Source organism: Bombina bombina, chromosome 6 (genome assembly GCF_027579735.1).
Source record: "Bombina bombina isolate aBomBom1 chromosome 6, aBomBom1.pri, whole genome shotgun sequence".
Taxonomy (NCBI): Eukaryota; Metazoa; Chordata; class Amphibia; order Anura; family Bombinatoridae; genus Bombina; species Bombina bombina.
Genome location: NC_069504.1, coordinates 1,126,045,781 through 1,126,067,677, shown reverse-complemented (window position 1 = coordinate 1,126,067,677; position 21,897 = coordinate 1,126,045,781). Strand labels below are relative to the sequence as shown.

At 42.2% G+C, this 21,897-nt stretch overlaps 1 protein-coding gene across 2 annotated transcripts in view; it reads right to left on the bottom strand.

Moving 5' to 3' along the window:
• The window catches only part of STK38L (serine/threonine kinase 38 like), a 205,875-nt gene extending 186,276 nt beyond the window's left edge, over positions 1-19,599 (bottom strand). The window contains exons 1-2 of one of the 2 annotated variants that reach the window (XM_053719096.1): positions 19,469-19,582; positions 9,942-9,997 (exon numbers count right to left, since the gene is read on the bottom strand). In XM_053719096.1, coding sequence (XP_053575071.1) covers position 9,942 — 1 coding nt within the window. In that variant the 5' untranslated portion in view covers positions 9,943-9,997; positions 19,469-19,582. Of the gene's footprint in view, positions 1-9,941; positions 9,998-19,468 lie in introns of both variants that reach the window. The other variant, XM_053719097.1, reaches the window with a different exon arrangement.
• Positions 19,600-21,897: the final 2,298 nt, after the last annotated feature.

Genomic DNA, 21,897 nt, shown 5'->3' with positions numbered 1-21,897 from the left:
AATTTATCAGGTAAGCATAAATTATGTTTTCTTCTGTTATGTGCGATCAGTCCACGGGTCATCATTACTTCTGGGATACCAATACCAAAGCAAAAGTACACGGATGACGGGAGGGATAGGCAGGCTCATTATACAGAAGGAACCACTGCCTGAAGAACCTTTCTCCCAAAAATAGCCTCCGAAGAAGCAAAAGTGTCAAATTTGTAAAATTTGGAAAAAGTATGAAGCGAAGACCAAGTTGCAGCCTTGCAAATCTGTTCAACAGAGGCCTCATTCTTAAAGGCCCAAGTGGAAGCCACAGCTCTAGTGGAGTGAGCTGTAATTCTTTCAGGAGGCTGCTGTCCAGCAGTCTCATAGGCTAAACGTATTATGCTACGAAGCCAGAAGGAGAGAGAGGTAGCAGAAGCTTTTTGACCTCTCCTCTGTCCAGAATAAACGACAAACAGGGAAGAAGTTTGGCGAAAATTTTTAGTTGCCTGCAAGTAGAACTTGAGGGCACGAACTACATCCAGATTGTGTAGAAGACGTTCCTTCTTTGAAGAAGGATTTGGACACAAGGATGGAACAACAATCTCTTGATTGATATTCCTGTTAGTGACTACCTTAGGTAAGAACCCAGGTTTAGTACGCAGAACTACCTTATCTGAGTGAAAAATCAGATAAGGAGAATCACAATGTAATGCTGATAACTCAGAGACTCTTCGAGCCGAGGAAATAGCCATTAAAAACAGAACTTTCCAAGATAACAATTTTATATCAATGGAATGAAGGGGTTCAAATGGAACACCTTGTAAAACGTTAAGAACTAAGTTTAAACTCCATGGCGGAGCAACGGCTTTAAACACAGGCTTGATCCTAGCTAAAGCTTGACAAAAGGCCTGGACGTCTGGATTTTCTGACAGACGCCTGTGTAACAAGATGGACAGAGCTGAAATCTGTCCCTTTAATGAACTAGCCGATAAACCCTTTTCTAAACCTTCTTGTAGAAAAGACAATATCCTAGGGATCCTAACCTTACTCCAGGAGTAACGTTTGGATTCGCACCAGTATAGGTATTTGCGCCATATTTTATGGTAAATCTTTCTGGTAACAGGCTTCCTAGCCTGGATCAGGGTATCAATAACCGACTCAGAAAAACCACGCTTTGATAAAATCAAGCGTTCAATTTCCAAGCAGTCAGTTTCAGAGAAGTTAGATTTTGATGTTTGAATGGACCCTGTATCAGAAGGTCCTGTCTCAGAGGTAGAGACCAAGGTGGACAGGATGACATGTCCACTAGATCTGCATACCAAGTCCTGCGTGGCCATGCAGGCGCTATTAGAATCACAGATGCTCTCTCTTGTTTGATTTTCGCAATCAATCGAGGAAGCAGCGGGAAGGGTGGAAACACATAAGCCATCCCGAAGTTCCAAGGTGCTGTCAAAGCATCTATCAGAACCGCTCCCGGATCCCTGGATCTGGACCCGTAGTGAGGAAGTTTGGCGTTCTGGCGAGACGCCATGAGATCTATCTCTGGTTTGCCCCAACGTCGAAGTATTTGGGCAAAAATCTCCGGATGAAGTTCCCACTCTCCCGGATGAAAAGTCTGGCGACTCAAGAAATCCGCCTCCCAGTTCTCCACTCCCGGGATGTGGATTGCTGACAGGTGGCAAGAGTGAGACTCTGCCCAGCGAATTATCTTTGATACTTCCATCATTGCTAGGGAGCTTCTTGTCCCTCCCTGATGGTTGATGTAAGCTACAGTCGTGATATTGTCCGACTGAAACCTGATGAACCCCTGAGTTGTTAATTGGGGCCAAGCTAGAAGGGCATTGAGAACTGCCCTCAATTCCAGAATGTTTATTGGAAGGAGACTCTCCTCCTGATTCCATAATCCCTGAGTCTTCAGAGAATTCCAGACAGCGCCCCAACCTAGCAGGCTGGCGTCTGTTGTTACGATTGTCCAGTCTGGCCTGCTGAATGGCATCCCCCTGGACAGGTGTGGCCGATAAAGCCACCATAGAAGAGAATTTCTGGTCTCTTGATTCAGATTCAGGGTAGGGGACAAATCTGAGTAATCCCCATTCCACTGACTTAGCATGCACAATTGCAGCGGTCTGAGGTGTAGGCGTGCAAAAGGTACTATGTCCATTGCCGCTACCATTAAGCCGATCACCTCCATGCATTGAGCCACTGACGGGTGTTGAATGGAATGAAGGACACGGCATGCATCCTGAAGCCTTGTTAACCTGTCTTCTGTCAGGTAAATCTTCATTTCTACAGAATCTATAAGAGTCCCCAAGAATGGAACTCTTGTGAGAGGAAAAAGAGAACTTTTCTTTTCGTTCACTTTCCATCCATGCGACCTTAGAAATGCCAGAACTAACTCTGTATGAGACTTGGCAGTTTGAAAGCTTGAAGCTTGTATTAGAATGTCGTCTAGGTACGGAGCTACCGAAATCCCTCGCGGTCTTAGTACCGCCAGAAGGGCACCCAGAACCTTTGTGAAGATTCTTGGGGCCGTAGCCAATCCGAATGGAAGAGCTACAAACTGGTAGTGCCTGTCTAGGAAGGCAAACCGTAGATACCGTTGATGATCTTTGTGAATCGGTATGTGAAGGTAAGCATCTTTTAAATCCACTGTGGTCATGTACTGACCCTTTTGGATCATAGGTAAGATTGTCCGAATAGTTTCCATTTTGAACGATGGAACTCTTAGGAATTTGTTTAGAATCTTTAAATCTAAGATTGGCCTGAAAGTTCCCTCTTTTTTGGGAACCACAAACAGGTTTGAGTAGAACCCTTGTCCTTGTTCCGACCGTGGAACTGGATGGATCACTCCCATTAATAACAGATCTTGTACACAGCGTAGAAACGCTTCTTTCTTTATCTGGTTTGTTGACAACCTTGACAGATGAAATCTCCCTTTTGGGGGAGATAATTTGAAGTCTAGAAGGTATCCTTGAGATATGATCTCCAGCGCCCAGGGATCCTGAACATCTCTTGCCCAGGCCTGAGCGAAGAGAGAAAGTCTGCCCCCCACTAGATCCGGTCCCGGATCGGGGGCTCTCGGTTCATGCTGTCTTTGGGGCAGCAGCAGGTTTCCTGGCCTGTTTGCCCTTATTCCAGGACTGGTTAGGTTTCCAGCCTTGCCTGTAACGAGCAGCAGCTCCTTCCTGTTTTGGTGCAGAGGAGGTTGACGCTGCTCCAGGTTTGAAATTCCGAAAGGGACGAAAATTAGACTGTCTAGCCTTAGCTTTGGCTTTGTCTTGAGGTAGGGCGTGGCCCTTACCTCCTGTAATGTCAGCGATAATTTCTTTCAACCCGGGCCCAAATAAAGACTGCCCTTTGAAAGGTATATTAAGTAATTTAGACTTAGAAGTAACATCAGCTGACCATGATTTTAGCCACAGTGCTCTACGTGCCTGTATGGCGAATCCAGAGTTCTTAGCCGTAAGTTTGGTTAAATGTACTACGGCCTCCGAAATGAATGAATTGGCTAGTTTAAGGACTCTAAGCCTGTCCATAATGTCGTCTAGCGTAGATGAACTAAGGTTCTCTTCCAGAGACTCAATCCAAAATGCTGCCGCAGCCGTAATCGGCGCGATACATGCAAGGGGTTGCAATATAAAACCTTGTTGAACAAACATTTTCTTAAGGTAACCCTCTAATTTTTTATCCATTGGATCTGAAAAAGCACAGCTATCCTCTACCGGGATAGTGGTACGCTTAGCTAAAGTAGAAACTGCTCCCTCCACCTTAGGGACCGTTTGCCATAAGTCCCGAGTAGTGGCGTCTATTGGAAACATCTTTCTAAATATTGGAGGGGGTGAGAACGGCACACCGGGTCTATCCCACTCCTTAGTAACAATTTCAGTTAATCTCTTAGGTATAGGAAAAACGTCAGTACTCGCCGGTACCGCAAAGTATTTATCCAACCTACACATTTTCTCTGGTATTGCAATGGTGTTACAATCATTGAGAGCTGCTAAGACCTCCCCTAGTAATGCACGGAGGTTCTCCAATTTAAATTTAAAATTTGAAATATCTGAATCCAATCTGTTTGGATCAGAACCGTCACCCACAGAATGAAGCTCTCCGTCCTCATGCTCTGCAAGCTGTGACGCAGTATCAGACATGGCCCTAGTATTGTCAGCGCACTCTGTTCTCACCCCAGAGTGATCACGCTTGCCTCTTAGTTCTGGTAATTTAGACAAAACTTCAGTCATAACAGTAGCCATATCATGTAATGTTATCTGTAATGGCCGCCCAGATGTATTAGGCGCCATAATATCACGCACCTCCCGGGCGGGAGATGCAGGTACTGCCGCGTGAGGCGAGTTAGTCGGCATAACTCTCCCCTCGCAGTTTGGTGAAATTTGTTCACATTGTACAGATTGACTTTTATTTAAAGTAGCATCAATACAGTTAGTACATAAATTTCTATTGGACTCCACCTTGGCATTGGAACAAATGACACAGATATCATTCTCTGAGTCAGACATGTTTAACACACTAGCAATAACTTGCAACCTGGTTATAATCTTTTTTAACAAAAACGTACTGTGCCTCAAAGAGGTACTTAAACGATTAAATGACAGTTGAGATAATGAACTGAAAACAGTTATAGCATCAAGTTTAAAATAACACAACTTTTAGCAAAGGTTTGTTCCCATTAGTAAATAACTAAATTTGACATAAAAAATTATAGAGTAACGTTTTTATTCACAGTCAATAAAAATTCTCACAGCTCTGCTGAGAGAATGTACCTCCCTTCAAAGAAGTTTGAAGACCCCTGAGATCTGTCAGTGAACCGGATCATGCAGGAAATATAATAGTAGCTGACTGGAATTTTTTGATGCGTAGCAAAAGAGCGCCAAAAACGGCCCCTCCCTCTCACACACAGCAGTGAGGAGAAACGAAACTGTCACAATTTAAAGCATACAACTGCCAAGTGGAAAATAATGCCCAAACATTTATTTACTCAGTACCTCAGCAATGTAAACGATTCTACATTCCAGCAAAAACGTTTAACATGACAATATTTATTAAAAGGATTAGTGACCTTTAACAGAGTAGTTCCGGTGAAAAACCATTCCCAGAATACTGAAGTGTATACATACATGTCATTATAACGGTATAGCAGGATTTTTTCATCAATTCCATTCAGAAAATAAAAACTGCTACATACCTCAATGCAGATTCATCTGCCCGCTGTCCCCTGATCTGAAGCCTTTACCTCCCTCAGATGGCCGAGAACAGCAATATGATCTTAACTACTCCGGTTAAAATCATAGTAAAAAACTCTGGTAGATTCTTCTTCAAACTCTGCCAGAGAAGTAATAACACGCTCCGGTGCTATTGTAAAATAACAAACTTTTGATTGAAGTCATAAAAACTAAGTATAATCACCATAGTCCTCTCACACATCCTATCTAGTCGTTGGGTGCAAGAGAATGACTGGGACTGACGTAGAGGGGAGGAGCTATATCAGCTCTGCTGGGTGAATCCTCTTGCATTTCCTGTTGGGGAGGAGTTATATCCCAGAAGTAATGATGACCCGTGGACTGATCGCACATAACAGAAGAAACAACATACTTTCACTATCGGCTGAGAAGTGACTGGGGGGAGGGGGAATCTAGTGGTCAGCATGGAGATCCTAATCTCCCTTTTAGACACTTGTTCTTGATATAGTCGTATAGGATCCTTATCAAATAAAATCCTATTTCTGTTTCTGGACCAGGATGCTGTCTGACTCCTACATTTCAGTGCATCTCACCCGCTGCATTATAAAGACCAATATGAGATGACATCAGGGCATAAAACAGACAGGTATGAGCTACAAAAACACTTGCTTCTGTGTAACCTATCAGGATTCACTCACATGATGTGTAACTCACAGGAGCAGCATCGGGCTACAATTCTATCACTGTACACTGAGCAAATCGTACAGTCCAATTACCAACAACTGCAAATGCTACCAAAATAATATCAACTCTGTATCAACTTCCTTTAAATGTGCTCAAATGATACTTCCCACCTCCTGTCCCTTGTAAGATCTGAACCGCTGCTGTGCTTAAAAGGGAGGTTCCTTTCCTCTTGGTTTTGCGGTTGCAAATCTGTTAAACTAAACACACACACTGGGCACTGATGGTTATTTTAGATACTATTGCACATAACCTTACAAAGAACGCTCACATGTCCTCAGCATATTGTCAAGTAGAGATGACATCTGCTCAGTGTACAGTATTTAAGTCTTGTGCACCCGTTAACATACAAATGCTCTAATGTGTTGTACACAAACAATAATAATAATACAAAAACAGTAAGACATGCTAGATGTGTACAAAGCAAACAGTAGCCCGAGAATAATATGCAGATGTATTGTTACAATTACATTAAAGGGACACTGTAACCAAAAATTTTCTTTCGTGATTCAGATTGAGCATGACATTTTAAGCAACTTTCTAATTTACTCCTATTATCAAATTTTCTTCATTCTCTTGGTATCTTTATTTGAAATGCAAGAATGTAAGTTTAGATGCCGGCCCATTTTTGGTGAACAACCTGGGTTGTCCTTGCTGATTGGTGGATAAATTCATCCACCAATAAAAAAGTGCTGTCCAGAGTACTGAAACCAAAAAAAAGCTTAGATGCTTTCTTTTTCAAATAATGATAACAAGAGAACGAAGAAAAATTGAAAATAGTAGTAAATTAGAAAGTTGCTTAAAATTTCATGCTCAATCTGAATCACGAAAGAAAAATTTTCGTTACAGTGTCCCTTTAATTGTTTAAATACGGAAGATATAAATGTCAAGGTTTAGTTTCGATAAAGTAATAGACACCTCCATGTTTAAACTGAAGTGTTCCCCATATCTATCTCTGTGCAAACAAGGCTGTAATTATCCAACAGGGTTTTAACACAGTCTATTGCATGTTATATATCTGTCCCTAACTGTCCTCTGCTGGAGAGATAAAGGGGGAATTTAGAAAAACAAATTTTGAGTTTTAAAATTACAGGAAAATTTGAAATAATTAAACTATATTGAAGTCTAACTACACAAACATTGTATATTACAATCTCATACTGTTTAATATCCCTTTAATTCCTTCAACAGTTAAACTAATTTTTAAAGGAGCAATAAATACAGTAGAATTGCACACTTAAAGGGACATGAAACCCATGACTCAGATATGCAGATGCAACTTTAAACAACATTCCAATTTACTTCTATTGTCTAATTTGCTTCATTCTTTAGGTATCATTTGTTAAATAAATAGCAATGCACATGGGTGAGCCAATCACACAAGGCATCTATGTTCAGCCACCAATCAGCAACTACTACCTATCTAGATATGCTTTTCAACAAAGGATATCAAGAGAATAAAGCAAATTAGCTAAAGGAAGTAAATTGGAAAGTTGTTTAAAATTGCATGCTCTTTCTAAATCACGAAAGAAAAAAAATTGGTTTCATGTCCTTTTAAGTGTAAAATAAAAAAATGCAATAACTTCCAATTAAAGTGAATGTAAACTTTCATGAATCAGTTACCCGTTTTTAAAAATACTATTAAAAACAGGGGCACTTTCATTGATGACAGTTTACACTGCAGCGTTTTTTTAAAAATACATTTTTCTACAGCCAACCCGGACCAGCGATCCCCAGTCCGCAGCTCCTCTGTACTTACGTCAGTAATGACGAATCCGGCTTCCTCCAATCATGGTGTGCACCCCAGAACAAACATTTCCTGAGGCCACGCCATTATTGGAGGAAGCCGGTGTCGTCATTGCTGTGCCAAGAACAGCATGAGAAGCTGGCGGGGGAATCGCTGGTCCGGCTTGGTTACAGAAAAAGGTAAATATTTTAACAAAAACAATGCAAAGTAAACTTTCATGAATAGAAGGGCCCCTGTTTTTAAAAAACGGGCACAGATTCATGAAAGTTTACATTCACTTTAAGCAGTAGATTTTTTCCTGACAAATGTATTTTTTCCCCACATGTGCAGCCCTACTGTATCACGTGACAGCCATCAGCCAATCACAGACTAGTATACTTATACCCTGTGAGCTTGTGCACATGCTCAGTTAGAGCTGGTGTCTCAGAAGGTGTGCGTATAACTGTACCATGTGACAGCCATCAGCCAATCACAGACTAGTATACTTATACCCTGTGAGCTTGTGCACATGCTCAGTTAGAGCTGGTGTCTCAGAAGGTGTGCGTATAACTGTACCATGTGACAGCCATCAGCCAATCACAGACTAGTATACTTATACCCTGTGAGCGTGTGCACATGCTCAGTTAGAGCTAGTGTCTCAGGTGTACATATAACTGTACCATGTGACAGCCATCAGCCAATCACAGACTAGTATACTTATACCCTGTGAGCGTGTGCACATGCTCAGTTAGAGGTAGTGTCTCAGGTGTACATATAACTGTACCATGTGACAGCCATCAGCCAATCACAGACTAGTATACTTATACCCTGTGAGCGTGTGCACATGCTCAGTTAGAGGTAGTGTCTCAGGTGTACATATAACTGCACCATGTGACAGCCATCATCCAATCACAGACTAGTATACTTATACCCTGTGAGCTTGTGCACATGCTCAGTTAGAGCTGGTGTCTCAGAAGGTGTGCGTATAACTGTACCATGTGACAGCCATCAGCCAATCACAGACTAGTATACTTATACCCTGTGAGCTTTGGTTTACAAACAGCTATAAGATAAGGAAGCAAGTGTGTGTACATAAAAGTGACAACATAATGAGACCTGCAAGCACAACCCAATGCTGTGGTTTAAAAGCACAAAACCAGCTAATTCATATGAACAAATAAACCTGAAAATGCAATCTCTCATACATTTTATACTCTGCAGATGGTATATCAAGTCATTGAAAATATATTAAGGAAAAAAACTATTTTACAGAGTACTGTCCCTTTAATATGTCTGTGATTAAGCTGATGTGTAACAATATTCAAGGTGTGGTGGTCACATACAGTACAGCAGCACGTGTGCCTGGGCTCCTACCTATCAGAAAACAGTCCCTGAAAGCTACACAAAACCCCCACACAACTGTGCCCCTCTATACAGGTAAAGAATGTTATTGAAGACCACATAAGAATGAATAGTTTGTAAAGGAAAACCAAGGAACAGTTATATTGACAGGAGAGGGGGGGTACGCTCACAGTGAGCACTTCTTAAAACCCTTGGGGTGGTGTAATCTGCACCCACATCATGTTGTGTGTGCAGAGTATATAAGTACCCACAACAATCACTGCTTAGAGCAGGGTAAAGAAGCAACTACTGGATTCTTCTAGTGGGTTAAATATTTAACAATTTCCTCTCCATAAGGGAAATATATATACCCAAAGTGTATTCTATCCAATTACCTGTTAACTCTTGACATGCACAATCAGCGGTGTGTCTGTAAAATAACGATCATTATGTGGGGAAGCTGGGATTCACACGGATATTTTAACCAACAAATCCCCAGCACAGACCGTATCACTATCTTTTAAACTGGCACTCCAAGCACTGGCTAATGTTAACCCTGCCACAGTCCAGGGAGCAGAAGATTTCACCATCAATGGCTTGCACCCTACTTTATGGTTCTGCATCTTCCTGCCTTCCACTGCTATCCCCACAGTACTGGGATAGAAATGCATCCAAACGGGTCACATACTCCTACTGGGTTTCTTTCTGAATAAGCAACAGGACCCATATAACTGCATATTGTAGACCAATACACCGGCAAGTAATCTCTAGCTGCTCCTCCTGAATCTTGCTCATAGGTCTACGGTCCCTAATAAAGTGAAGAAATGCAGACCGACTAAGGATTGGTCTGTGCTAAATACAGCATAAGGCCGAGGGAAAAGTGTAAATAAGAATCACAGGGATACTCGGTTATACAGTAATTTGAGATACACAAAACATGGAATAAATAAATACAGTGGTTAACATACTTTTTCAGGAAACGTCCCTGGCCACAAATGAGCATCAATAGAGGTGCGGAGAGGACCTATAAGCACAAATACAGCAGTATATAAGTTGTGAAGACATTTACTGCAAATCATACAGGGAAAAAATGTCTAACATGATTAGAGTTATATACATGAGGGGAAACGTGTGCAAACATGAGAATATCGCACCAGGGACATTGTACACTAGATTGTTCTTTGAATAAATGTTTTGTAGATGATCCATTTATACAGCCCATCTGTTTTTGTAACAATGTAGTTTTGCTTATTTTTATATAACATTGTGCTAAATTTCCAATTTCTAATCAAGCCCCAAAGTTTTAGATTTATACTGATGTCTACAGACTTTAGATTGCGTCTGTTTGTATAATGAGTTATATGCAGGGGAGGGGGTGGTCTGCTCTTTCAGTGGGCGTCTCAGCCTAACCTCATCAACAGTGCTAAATTGGGAGATTCTAAGTAAGTTTTTAAAAAGGTTTTATAGTGGATTTTTAGATCAGTATCTGTGCATATTCTTCTTTATAGCAGTGTCTATTACATGCAGTTAAATGAAATTTGGTGTACACTGTCCCTTTAACTGCAACTCATTCTGAAGATTACAATAGCTGCCCCCCCCCCCCCATCACAATGGGAAGTTACTGAAATGAAATATTCAGCCAACAGCCCAGAGTTATTTAAAACAGAAATAATAAACAATACAATTTGCTACAACATATATTGTGTTTACATTCTAAAGACATCACAATCTAGAACGCCTCAATGTTTGCGTAAAGGACGAGACTGATATAGATCTGAATTGTAACCAAAAATAGAGACAAAATTAAAAAAAAAAAAAATTTAAAACTCAGGACCCAATGGGAAGGCAACATTTGTTGCACAAAACAAAACAGAAAAAAAACAATTAGGAGCTAGAGATAAATTTGTCAGGATTTTTCCACCCATGCTCATAGCCTAACCCAACATACTTAGCAGGAAGGAAAGAGTAAGTATATACACAAACTTGCAGAATACCCGAAGATAGACAAAATGGTTGTATATTTGATTACAATCCCAAACACTGAACAAATAAAACTGCAGTGATGCTGCAAACATGCACTCGTGTGTTATATGCAAGCAACTGTGCATTAATAAATGGTCCAGGGCAGTAATGCACTACTGAGAGCTAGCTGAACACATCGGGTGAGCCAATGACAAGAGGCATGTGTGTTGCCACCAATTATAAGCTAGTTCCTAGCACTACAATGCCGCCCCTAAACCTACCTAGGTATGCTTTCAACATAGGTTAGAGAACAAAGTAAAGTTGATAATAGTTAAAGTGAAAAGTCTATGTTCTATCTCACCAATGAAAGTTTATTTGATTCTCATGTCCATTTAAGACTACATAATTCTCTTATAGAAAAGATACATAAATATTTTCTGGTTAGTTTTAAAAAGTAAAAGAATAATGTTAGCATTTCACATGCAGAGAATTTAAAAAGTTGGTGCACTTGGGAGACGTCGCAGAAGTGTGTAATTTTATAGAATTTTACGTATTTTTTTCATGGGAATTTTTAGAATATTTTAAGAAACAAATTTGTTGTGGAAATCAAAAGAATTTACGTGGGTGTTTGAAGGATTTGGAATGTTTGTATGCGTTCAAATGACTTATTATTGAATGGATATTTGGGTATAGAGGCTTTTTTTAGATTGACAAAATAAAAGCATAATTCCAGTGCTACACTAATCTGTACATAACATTATCATAGTAAGATCTTCCAAATAATTACAGAGCAGTGTCTGCATCACTAAATTAATTGCACCATCGGTATAATATTAATCTTGTTTATTTGTATAGCGCCAGAAAATTCCGTAGAGCTGGACAACAAAGTATTAAATGCCACATTAGTTTACTTAACATTAAGGCTCCCTAAAAAACAACTTTAAAAGACAGAAATATAGCAAGAAACACATCTGGATAAAGTTGTATGCTAAATTAAGAGTCAAGAAATTTGCGGACATATAATTGATTTTAAAGCGCCGTAGGGAGTCGACCCTGTAATAGTCTGCCTTCCCTTACTGTAGCCCATAGACCTGCAGAATCTGTTAGTGCATTACAAGTAATAAGTATTTTATTCATAACAATATGCAGAAATATTTCCAGAAAGAAATGGGTATTCTTTACTTTAGCACCTTAAAGCAATACGTGTAAAACAGATTAGCAGAATACATAAAAGTACAGGCTTCACCAGATCTGGCACATAAACCCTCTGAGTACATTACACATCCTAATAGTTACAGGAAACCAACAGATGGTTCAAACAAGAATCAAGTCTGGGCTACTGACATAATTCTGGCTAGTAAATATTCCAACATAAAATAAAAATTTTTATATATATATATATATATATATATATATATATATTTATATATATATATATATATATATACACACACACACACACACACACACACATACATACAGCTATAGTTTATACGGCAAGGACCAAGAAAATTCATAAACTAAGAAAAAGCAGAAATCAATATCCCAGTCAGAGGAAACAGTAGCCTATAGACTAGAAGTAGATAAAATAAAACACAGACAAAAGATAACAGTAAACAAACAGATGCAGATAGGAGAGACACAACAGGCACTAGAGACAGGCTAGAAAGAAATACTAAAGGGAATTCAGAGAGAGAAAAATTCAGGCAGAAGACAGACAGTGAAGACACAGTGCAAGGCTGAGCATATATTGTCAAGAAATGTAGAACTGGCACAAAATTTAGAGACACATTAAACCAGTACAAAGAAAATCTAAGACACTCAATAAACAAGTATACAAACAGCTGTGAATACTACCTCAGGCAAAAACATAGTAAACAGGCAAATAAGAGACAGAACTAAATAGGCAGGTAGAAAGAACAAGGCACAACTGGAGAAGACATAAAGCAGAGGCATGAAGATGTATGTGCACAATCACACTAAACATGCACACACACACACACACACGCACACACAGCAAAAGGGCAAGCAGACACGCACGCACAGCAAAAGGGCAAGCAGACACGCACGCACAGCAAAAGGGCAAGCAGACACACACACACACACGCACACACAGCAAAAGGGCAAGCAGACACACACGCACGCACAGCAAAAGGGCAAGCAGACACACACGCACAGCAAAAGGGCAAGCAGACACACGCACAGCAAAAGGGCAAGCAGACACACACACAGTATAAGGGCAAGCAGACACACACACACACACAGTATAAGGGCAAGCAGACACACACACAGTATAAGGGCAAGCAGACACACACACAGTATAAGGGCGAGCAGACACACACACAGTATAAGGGCGAGCAGACACACACACAGTACAAGGGCGAGCAGACACACACACAGTACAAGGGCAAGCAGACACACACACAGTACAAGGGCAAGCAGACACACACATACAGTACAAGGGCAAGCAGACATACTGACTACAAAGACAAGAAGACACACACAGTATAAAGGCAAGCAGAAACACACATACAGTATAAGGGCAAGCAGACATACTGAGTACAAAGACAAGCAGACACACACACAGTATAAGGGCAAGCAGACACACACACAGTATAAGGGCAAGCAGACACACACACAGTATAAGGGCAAGCAGACACACACACAGTATAAGGGCAAGCAGACACACACACAGTATAAGGGCAAGCAGACACACACAGTATAAGGGCAAGCAGACACACACAGTACAAGGGCAAGCAGACACACACACACACAGTACAAGGGCAAGCAGACACACACACACAGTACAAGGGCAAGCAGACACACACATACAGTACAAGGGCAAGCAGACACACTGACTACAAAGACAAGAAGACACACACAGTATAAAGGCAAGCAGAAACACACATACAGTATAAGGGCAAGCAGACATACTGACTATAAAGACAAGAAGACACACACACAGTAAAAGGGCAAGCAGACACACAGTATAAAGGCAAGCAGACACACACACAGTATAAGGGCAAGCAGACACACACACAGTATAAGGGCAAGCAGACATACTGACTACAAAGACAAGAAGACACACACAGTATAAAGGCAAGCAGACACACACAGTATAAGGGCAAGCAGACACACACAGTATAAGGGCAAGCAGACACACACAGTATAAGGGCAAGCAGACACACACAGTATAAGGGCAAGCAGACACACACAGTATAAGGGCAAGCAGACACACACAGTATAAGGGCAAGCAGACACACACAGTATAAGGGCAAGCAGACATACTGACTACAAAGACAAGAAGACACACAGTATAAAGGCAAGCAGACATACTGACTACAAAGACAAGAAGACACACAGTATAAAGGCAAGCAGACATACTGACTACAAAGACAAGAAGACACACAGTATAAAGGCAAGCAGACATACTGACTACAAAGACAAGAAGACACACAGTATAAAGGCAAGCAGACATACTGACTACAAAGACAAGAAGACACACAGTATAAAGGCAAGCAGACATACTGACTACAAAGACAAGAAGACACACACACAGTATAAAGGCAAGCAGAAACAGACACAGTATAAGGGCAAGCAGACATACTGACTACAAAGACAAGACACACACAGTATAAAGGCAAGCAGAAACAGACACACAGTATAAAGGCAAGCAGACACACACAGTATAAAGGCAAGCAGACACACACAGTATAAAGGCAAGCAGACACACACAGTATAAGGGCAAGCAGACACACACAGTATAAGGGCAAGCAGACACACACAGTATAAGGGCAAGCAGACACACACAGTATAAGGGCAAGCAGACACACACAGTATAAGGGCAAGCAGACACACACAGTATAAGGGCAAGCAGACACACACAGTATAAGGGCAAGCAGACACACACAGTATAAGGGCAAGCAGACACACACAGTATAAGGGCAAGCAGACACACACAGTATAAGGGCAAGCAGACACACACAGTATAAGGGCAAGCAGACACACACACACACACAGTATAAGGGCAAGCAGACACACACACAGTATAAGGGCAAGCAGACACACACACAGTATAAGGGCGAGCAGACACACACACAGTATAAGGGCGAGCAGACACACACACAGTACAAGGGCAAGCAGACACACACATACAGTACAAGGGCAAGCAGACATACTGACTACAAAGACAAGAAGACACACACAGTATAAAGGCAAGCAGAAACACACATACAGTATAAGGGCAAGCAGACATACTGAGTACAAAGACAAGCAGACACACACACAGTATAAGGGCAAGCAGACACACACACAGTATAAGGGCAAGCAGACACACACACAGTATAAGGGCAAGCAGACACACACACAGTATAAGGGCAAGCAGACACACACAGTATAAGGGCAAGCAGACACACACAGTACAAGGGCAAGCAGACACACACACACACAGTACAAGGGCAAGCAGACACACACAGTACAAGGGCAAGCAGACACACACATACAGTACAAGGGCAAGCAGACACACTGACTACAAAGACAAGAAGACACACACAGTATAAAGGCAAGCAGAAACACACATACAGTATAAGGGCAAGCAGACATACTGACTATAAAGACAAGAAGACACACACACAGTAAAAGGGCAAGCAGACACACAGTATAAAGGCAAGCAGACACACACACAGTATAAGGGCAAGCAGACACACACACAGTATAAGGGCAAGCAGACATACTGACTACAAAGACAAGAAGACACACACAGTATAAAGGCAAGCAGACACACACAGTATAAGGGCAAGCAGACACACACAGTATAAGGGCAAGCAGACACACACAGTATAAGGGCAAGCAGACACACACAGTATAAGGGCAAGCAGACACACACAGTATAAGGGCAAGCAGACACACACAGTATAAGGGCAAGCAGACATACTGACTACAAAGACAAGAAGACACACAGTATAAAGGCAAGCAGACATACTGACTACAAAGACAAGAAGACACACAGTATAAAGGCAAGCAGACATACTGACTACAAAGACAAGAAGACACACAGTATAAAGGCAAGCAGACATACTGACTACAAAGACAAGAAGACACACAGTATAAAGGCAAGCAGACATACTGACTACAAAGACAAGAAGACACACAGTATAAAGGCAAGCAGACATACTGACTACAAAGACAAGAAGACACACACACAGTATAAAGGCAAGCAGAAACAGACACAGTATAAGGGCAAGCAGACATACTGACTACAAAGACAAGACACACACAGTATAAAGGCAAGCAGAAACAGACACACAGTATAAAGGCAAGCAGACACACACAGTATAAAGGCAAGCAGACACACACAGTATAAAGGCAAGCAGACACACACAGTATAAAGGCAAGCAGACACACACAGTATAAAGGCAAGCAGACACACACAGTATAAGGGCAAGCAGACACACACAGTATAAGGGCAAGCAGACACACACAGTATAAGGGCAAGCAGACACACACAGTATAAGGGCAAGCAGACACACACAGTATAAGGGCAAGCAGACACACACAGTATAAGGGCAAGCAGACACACACAGTATAAGGGCAAGCAGACACACACAGTATAAGGGCAAGCAGACACACACAGTATAAGGGCAAGCAGACACACAGTATAAGGGCAAGCAGACACACACAGTATAAGGGCAAGCAGACATACTGACTACAAAGACAAGAAGACACACAGTATAAAGGCAAGCAGACATACTGACTACAAAGACAAGAAGACACACAGTATAAAGGCAAGCAGACATACTGACTACAAAGACAAGAAGACACACACACAGTATAAAGGCAAGCAGACATACTGACTACAAAGACAAGAAGACACACAGTATAAAGGCAAGCAGACATACTGACTACAAAGACAAGAAGACACACAGTATAAAGGCAAGCAGACATACTGACTACAAAGACAAGAAGACACACACACAGTATAAAGGCAAGCAGAAACAGACACAGTATAAGGGCAAGCAGACATACTGACTACAAAGACAAGACACACACAGTATAAAGGCAAGCAGAAACAGACACACAGTATAAAGGCAAGCAGACACAGACACACAGTATAAAGGCAAGCAGACACAGACACACAGTATAAGGGCAAGCAGACACACACAGTATAAGGGCAAGCAGACACACACAGTATAAGGGCAAGCAGACATACTGACTACAAAGACAAGAAGACACACAGTATAAAGGCAAGCAGACATACTGACTACAAAGACAAGAAGACACACACACAGTATAAGGGCAAGCAGACATACTGACTACAAAGACAAGAAGACACACACACAGTATAAGGGCAAGCAGAAACACACACAGTATAAGGGCAAGCAGACACACACAGTATAAGGGCAAGCAGACACACACAGTATAAGGGCAAGCAGACACACACAGTATAAGGGCAAGCAGACACACACAGTATAAGGGCAAGCAGACACACACAGTATAAGGGCAAGCAGACGCACACAGTATAAGGGCAAGCAGACGCACACAGTATAAGGGCAAGCAGACGCACACAGTATAAGGGCAAGCAGACGCACACAGTATAAGGGCAAGCAGACGCACACAGTATAAGGGCAAGCAGACGCACACAGTATAAGGGCAAGCAGACGCACACAGTATAAGGGCAAGCAGACGCACACAGTATAAGGGCAAGCAGACGCACACAGTATAAGGGCAAGCAGACGCACACAGTATAAGGGCAAGCAGACGCACACAGTATAAAGGCAAGCAGACGCACACAGTATAAAGGCAAGCAGACGCACACAGTATAAAGGCAAGCAGACGCACACAGTATAAAGGCAAGCAGACGCACACAGTATAAAGGCAAGCAGACGCACACAGTATAAAGGCAAGCAGACATACTGACTACAAAGACAAGAAGACACACATACAGTATAAGGGCAAGCAGACACACACACACAGTATGAGGGCAAGCAGACATACTGAGTACAAAGACAAGAAGACACACACAGTATAAGGGCAAGCAGACATACAGACTACAAAGACAAGACACACACAGTATAAAGGCAAGCAGACACACACACAGTATAAGGGCAAGCAGACACACACAGTATAAGGGCAAGCAGACACACACAGTATAAGGGCAAGCAGACACACACACAGTATAAAGGCAAGCAGACACACACAGTATAAGGGCAAGCAGACATACAGACTACAAAGACAAGACACACCCAGTATAAAGGCAAGCAGACACACACACACAGTATGAGGGCAAGCAGACACACACACACAGTATGAGGGCAAGCAGACACACACACACAGTATGAGGGCAAGCAGACACACACACACACACAGTATAAGGGCAAGCAGACATACAGACTACAAAGACAAGACACACACAGTATAAAGGCAAGCAGACACACACAGTATGAGGGCAAGCAGACACACACACACACAGTATGAGGGCAAGCAGACACACACACACACAGTATGAGGGCAAGCAGACACACACACACACAGTATGAGGGCAAGCAGACACACACACACACAGTATGAGGGCAAGCAGACACACACACACACAGTATGAGGGCAAGCAGACACACACACACAGTATGAGGGCAAGCAGACACACACACACAGTATGAGGGCAAGCAGACACACACACACAGTATGAGGGCAAGCAGACACACACACACAGTATGAGGGCAAGCAGACACACACACACAGTATGAGGGCAAGCAGACACACACACACAGTATGAGGGCAAGCAGACACACACACACACAGTATGAGGGCAAGCAGACACACACACACACAGTATGAGGGCAAGCAGACACACACACACACAGTATGAGGGCAAGCAGACACACACACACACAGTATGAGGGCAAGCAGACACACACACACACAGTATGAGGGCAAGCAGACACACACACACACACAGTATGAGGGCAAGCAGACACACACAGTATGAGGGCAAGCAGACACACACACACAGTATAAGGGCAAGCAGACACACACACAGTATAAGGGCAAGCAGACACACACACACACACAGTATGAGGGCAAGCAGACACACACACACAGTATGAGGGCAAGCAGACACACACACAGTATGAGGGCAAGCAGACACACACAGTATGAGGGCAAGCAGACACACACACACACACAGTATGAGGGCAAGCAGACACACACACAGTATAAGGGCAAGCAGACACACACACACACACAGTATGAGGGCAAGCAGACACACACACACACACAGTATGAGGGCAAGCAGACACACACACACACACAGTATGAGGGCAAGCAGACACACACACAGTATGAGGGCAAGCAGACACACACAGTATGAGGGCAAGCAGACACACACACACACAGTATGAGGGCAAGCAGACACACAGCAGAGGGGCAAACAGACACACTATAAGAGGACACACAGAATAATGGGATATATATGGGACACACTCATCTCATAGAAAGAGATACAAAATCATGAAGTAACCACACATGCGCCACTGACCAATGACAGCTTTGTCCCTGTGACAGTCCCCAGCTAACGTCTCCCGGTGTTCTATTAGTTCCCGGACCTCTCACTTCCTTCTGTAACTATACACCAGCGGCTCACACACTGAGTAGTGACCTCATCTCGCGAGACCTCCGCACCTGCTGGTAGCCCCACCCACACCACCAGACCTACACACCCACTAAAGACCCGCCCACAGTAATGTCAAACACCGGAAATGACCTAAAGTCACGTTTACTGTTTCAAACTGGTAACTTCCGGACTACAGGCACTGCAGCCTGTACACACACAGAGCTTTTTACATTCCCATGGCTCCCAGAAAAATACAGAACTGATTTCTCACCCTAAATAAGAAATGCTCATGTTAGGCCATCTCATTGTCCCATGCAGATTGTAATGTCCCATTCATTTCAAATTATTGTATCTTATACAAATCTATTTACACAGAAAAAAATAATTAAAGGGACACTAAACCCAATTTTTTTCTTTCATGATTCAGATAGAGAAGGGATCAGCAACTATGATGTTTTGGAACTGCATTTTCCATGATGCCCAGACAGCCTAAAGAGTGTCTCAGCATCATGGGAAATGTAGTTCCAAACCATCTGGTGGTGCCAAGGTTGCTGACCCCTAATTTATAGAGCAGCAATTTTAAGCAACTTTCTAATTTACTTATATTATCATTTTTCTCCGTTCTCTTGCTATGTTTATTTGAAAAGCAGGAATGTAAAGCTTAGGAGCCGGCCCATTTTAGGTTCAGCATCCTGCATATCGCTTGCTTATTGGTTGGCTACATTTAGCCACCAATCAGCAAACGCAACCCAGGTGCTGAACCAAAAATAGCTGCTTTTCAAATAAAGATACCAAGAGAATTAAGCAAAATCGATAATAGGAGTAATTTAGAAAGTAGCTTAAAATTACATGCTCTATCAGAATCATGAAAAAAATGGGTTTAGTATCCCTTTAAATTAAATACAGGGACTTCAGCACTCGTAAAAAAGTAACAAAAGTATTTTATTTCACAAACCTAAAACAATATTTCCTTTTTATGTTCAAAAATTTATCCAAAAAGTATCACACTCTGTCATGGAACAAAGCTTGATTAAAAGGAGATGTCTCCTCTATAAAGTACAAATATCCCAAAATCACCATAAATTAGATCACTCATTTAATGAGACCTACAACACCTCTACCAGAGCGTAACCCCAACCAAATTACATGAGGGATTAGCTACCTTATTGAGGATCTATGTAGTCTCCTATGAGTGAACACACAGAACGTTCTTATATAACATGCCAAGACATACGAAGGAAATCACAACACGCTTAGAATAAATATATTGCCGTCATTCAACACTTAAATCAATCACAAATGTCACTTTGTACTCAAATCCGGTAAAAACAGTCTCAGTAAATGATAAAGGTAAGTGCCTCAATTTAAACAGACTGTGACAGAATCCGGATTAATACCCATATAAATATATACCCCGATCATGGAACCTGTAGCTGGAGAGCGGGAAGGTGACTATAGCAAGTAGCCCACCCTAATAACCAGACAAGACCAGTATTAAGGTGAAACATGAACAGACTTTATTGGGACAAACACACAGCTTATATACTTATATACACAATTGCCATCTGATAAGAGCCTTATCTGATCAAGAGATCACTGCCCCTCCAGACAGGCTGGCACCTCCATAGGAGCAATAGTCACATAGAGATCCCACAATAGCTAGGTCACAGTTTTGGGGTGATCTAGAGGGAACAGCGGCTATTACCATTGGACAACTCCAGGCCCCTTTATGTCCCAGTCTTAAAAGCAACATGATCCGTCGCTGGGGGCCGGAGCAGCAGCCAGGCAAAGGGGAATATTGGACCAGCATGAGGTAGAGAGGTGTCCAAATCCCAGGTTTCAGAGTGAGCTCCCTCTTAGCAATCACCCAAACCCATGCTCATCAAAGGTATGGCAAATCCCCTGAAGAGCTTAGATTTTCGGCAAAGGGCTTCTGGAGTGACCTATGTTAAAGTTCAGAGGGGATCTCTAGCGATCCCAGCCGGTGAGTAGTTCCATAAGATTCTGACTAGGACTCGGCAAGGCAGGAAGGAGCCAGCAGGGTAGTGATCAGCTCTTTCAGGGCCAAGTTCAATCATTGTAACACACAAAAGGGGAACTGGTGAGAAACACAATAGTCCAAATAGGAGAGGGGGGTGGCCTTGGCAACCTGGTATTCGTGACACAGATCTTTTTCCATCTGTTTGGAACATCATAATGAATGTTCAAAGGTGTCACATGGAGTGATAAAGGACTCTGCCAATAAAGTTCTTAATGCTCACCATATACTGGGTGTACTTTCGCCATCCAGGGACAATTGGTTACTTATGTAACCTCTTGCTTGTTTTCAGGGTCGCCACTAGAGATTTTGGGGC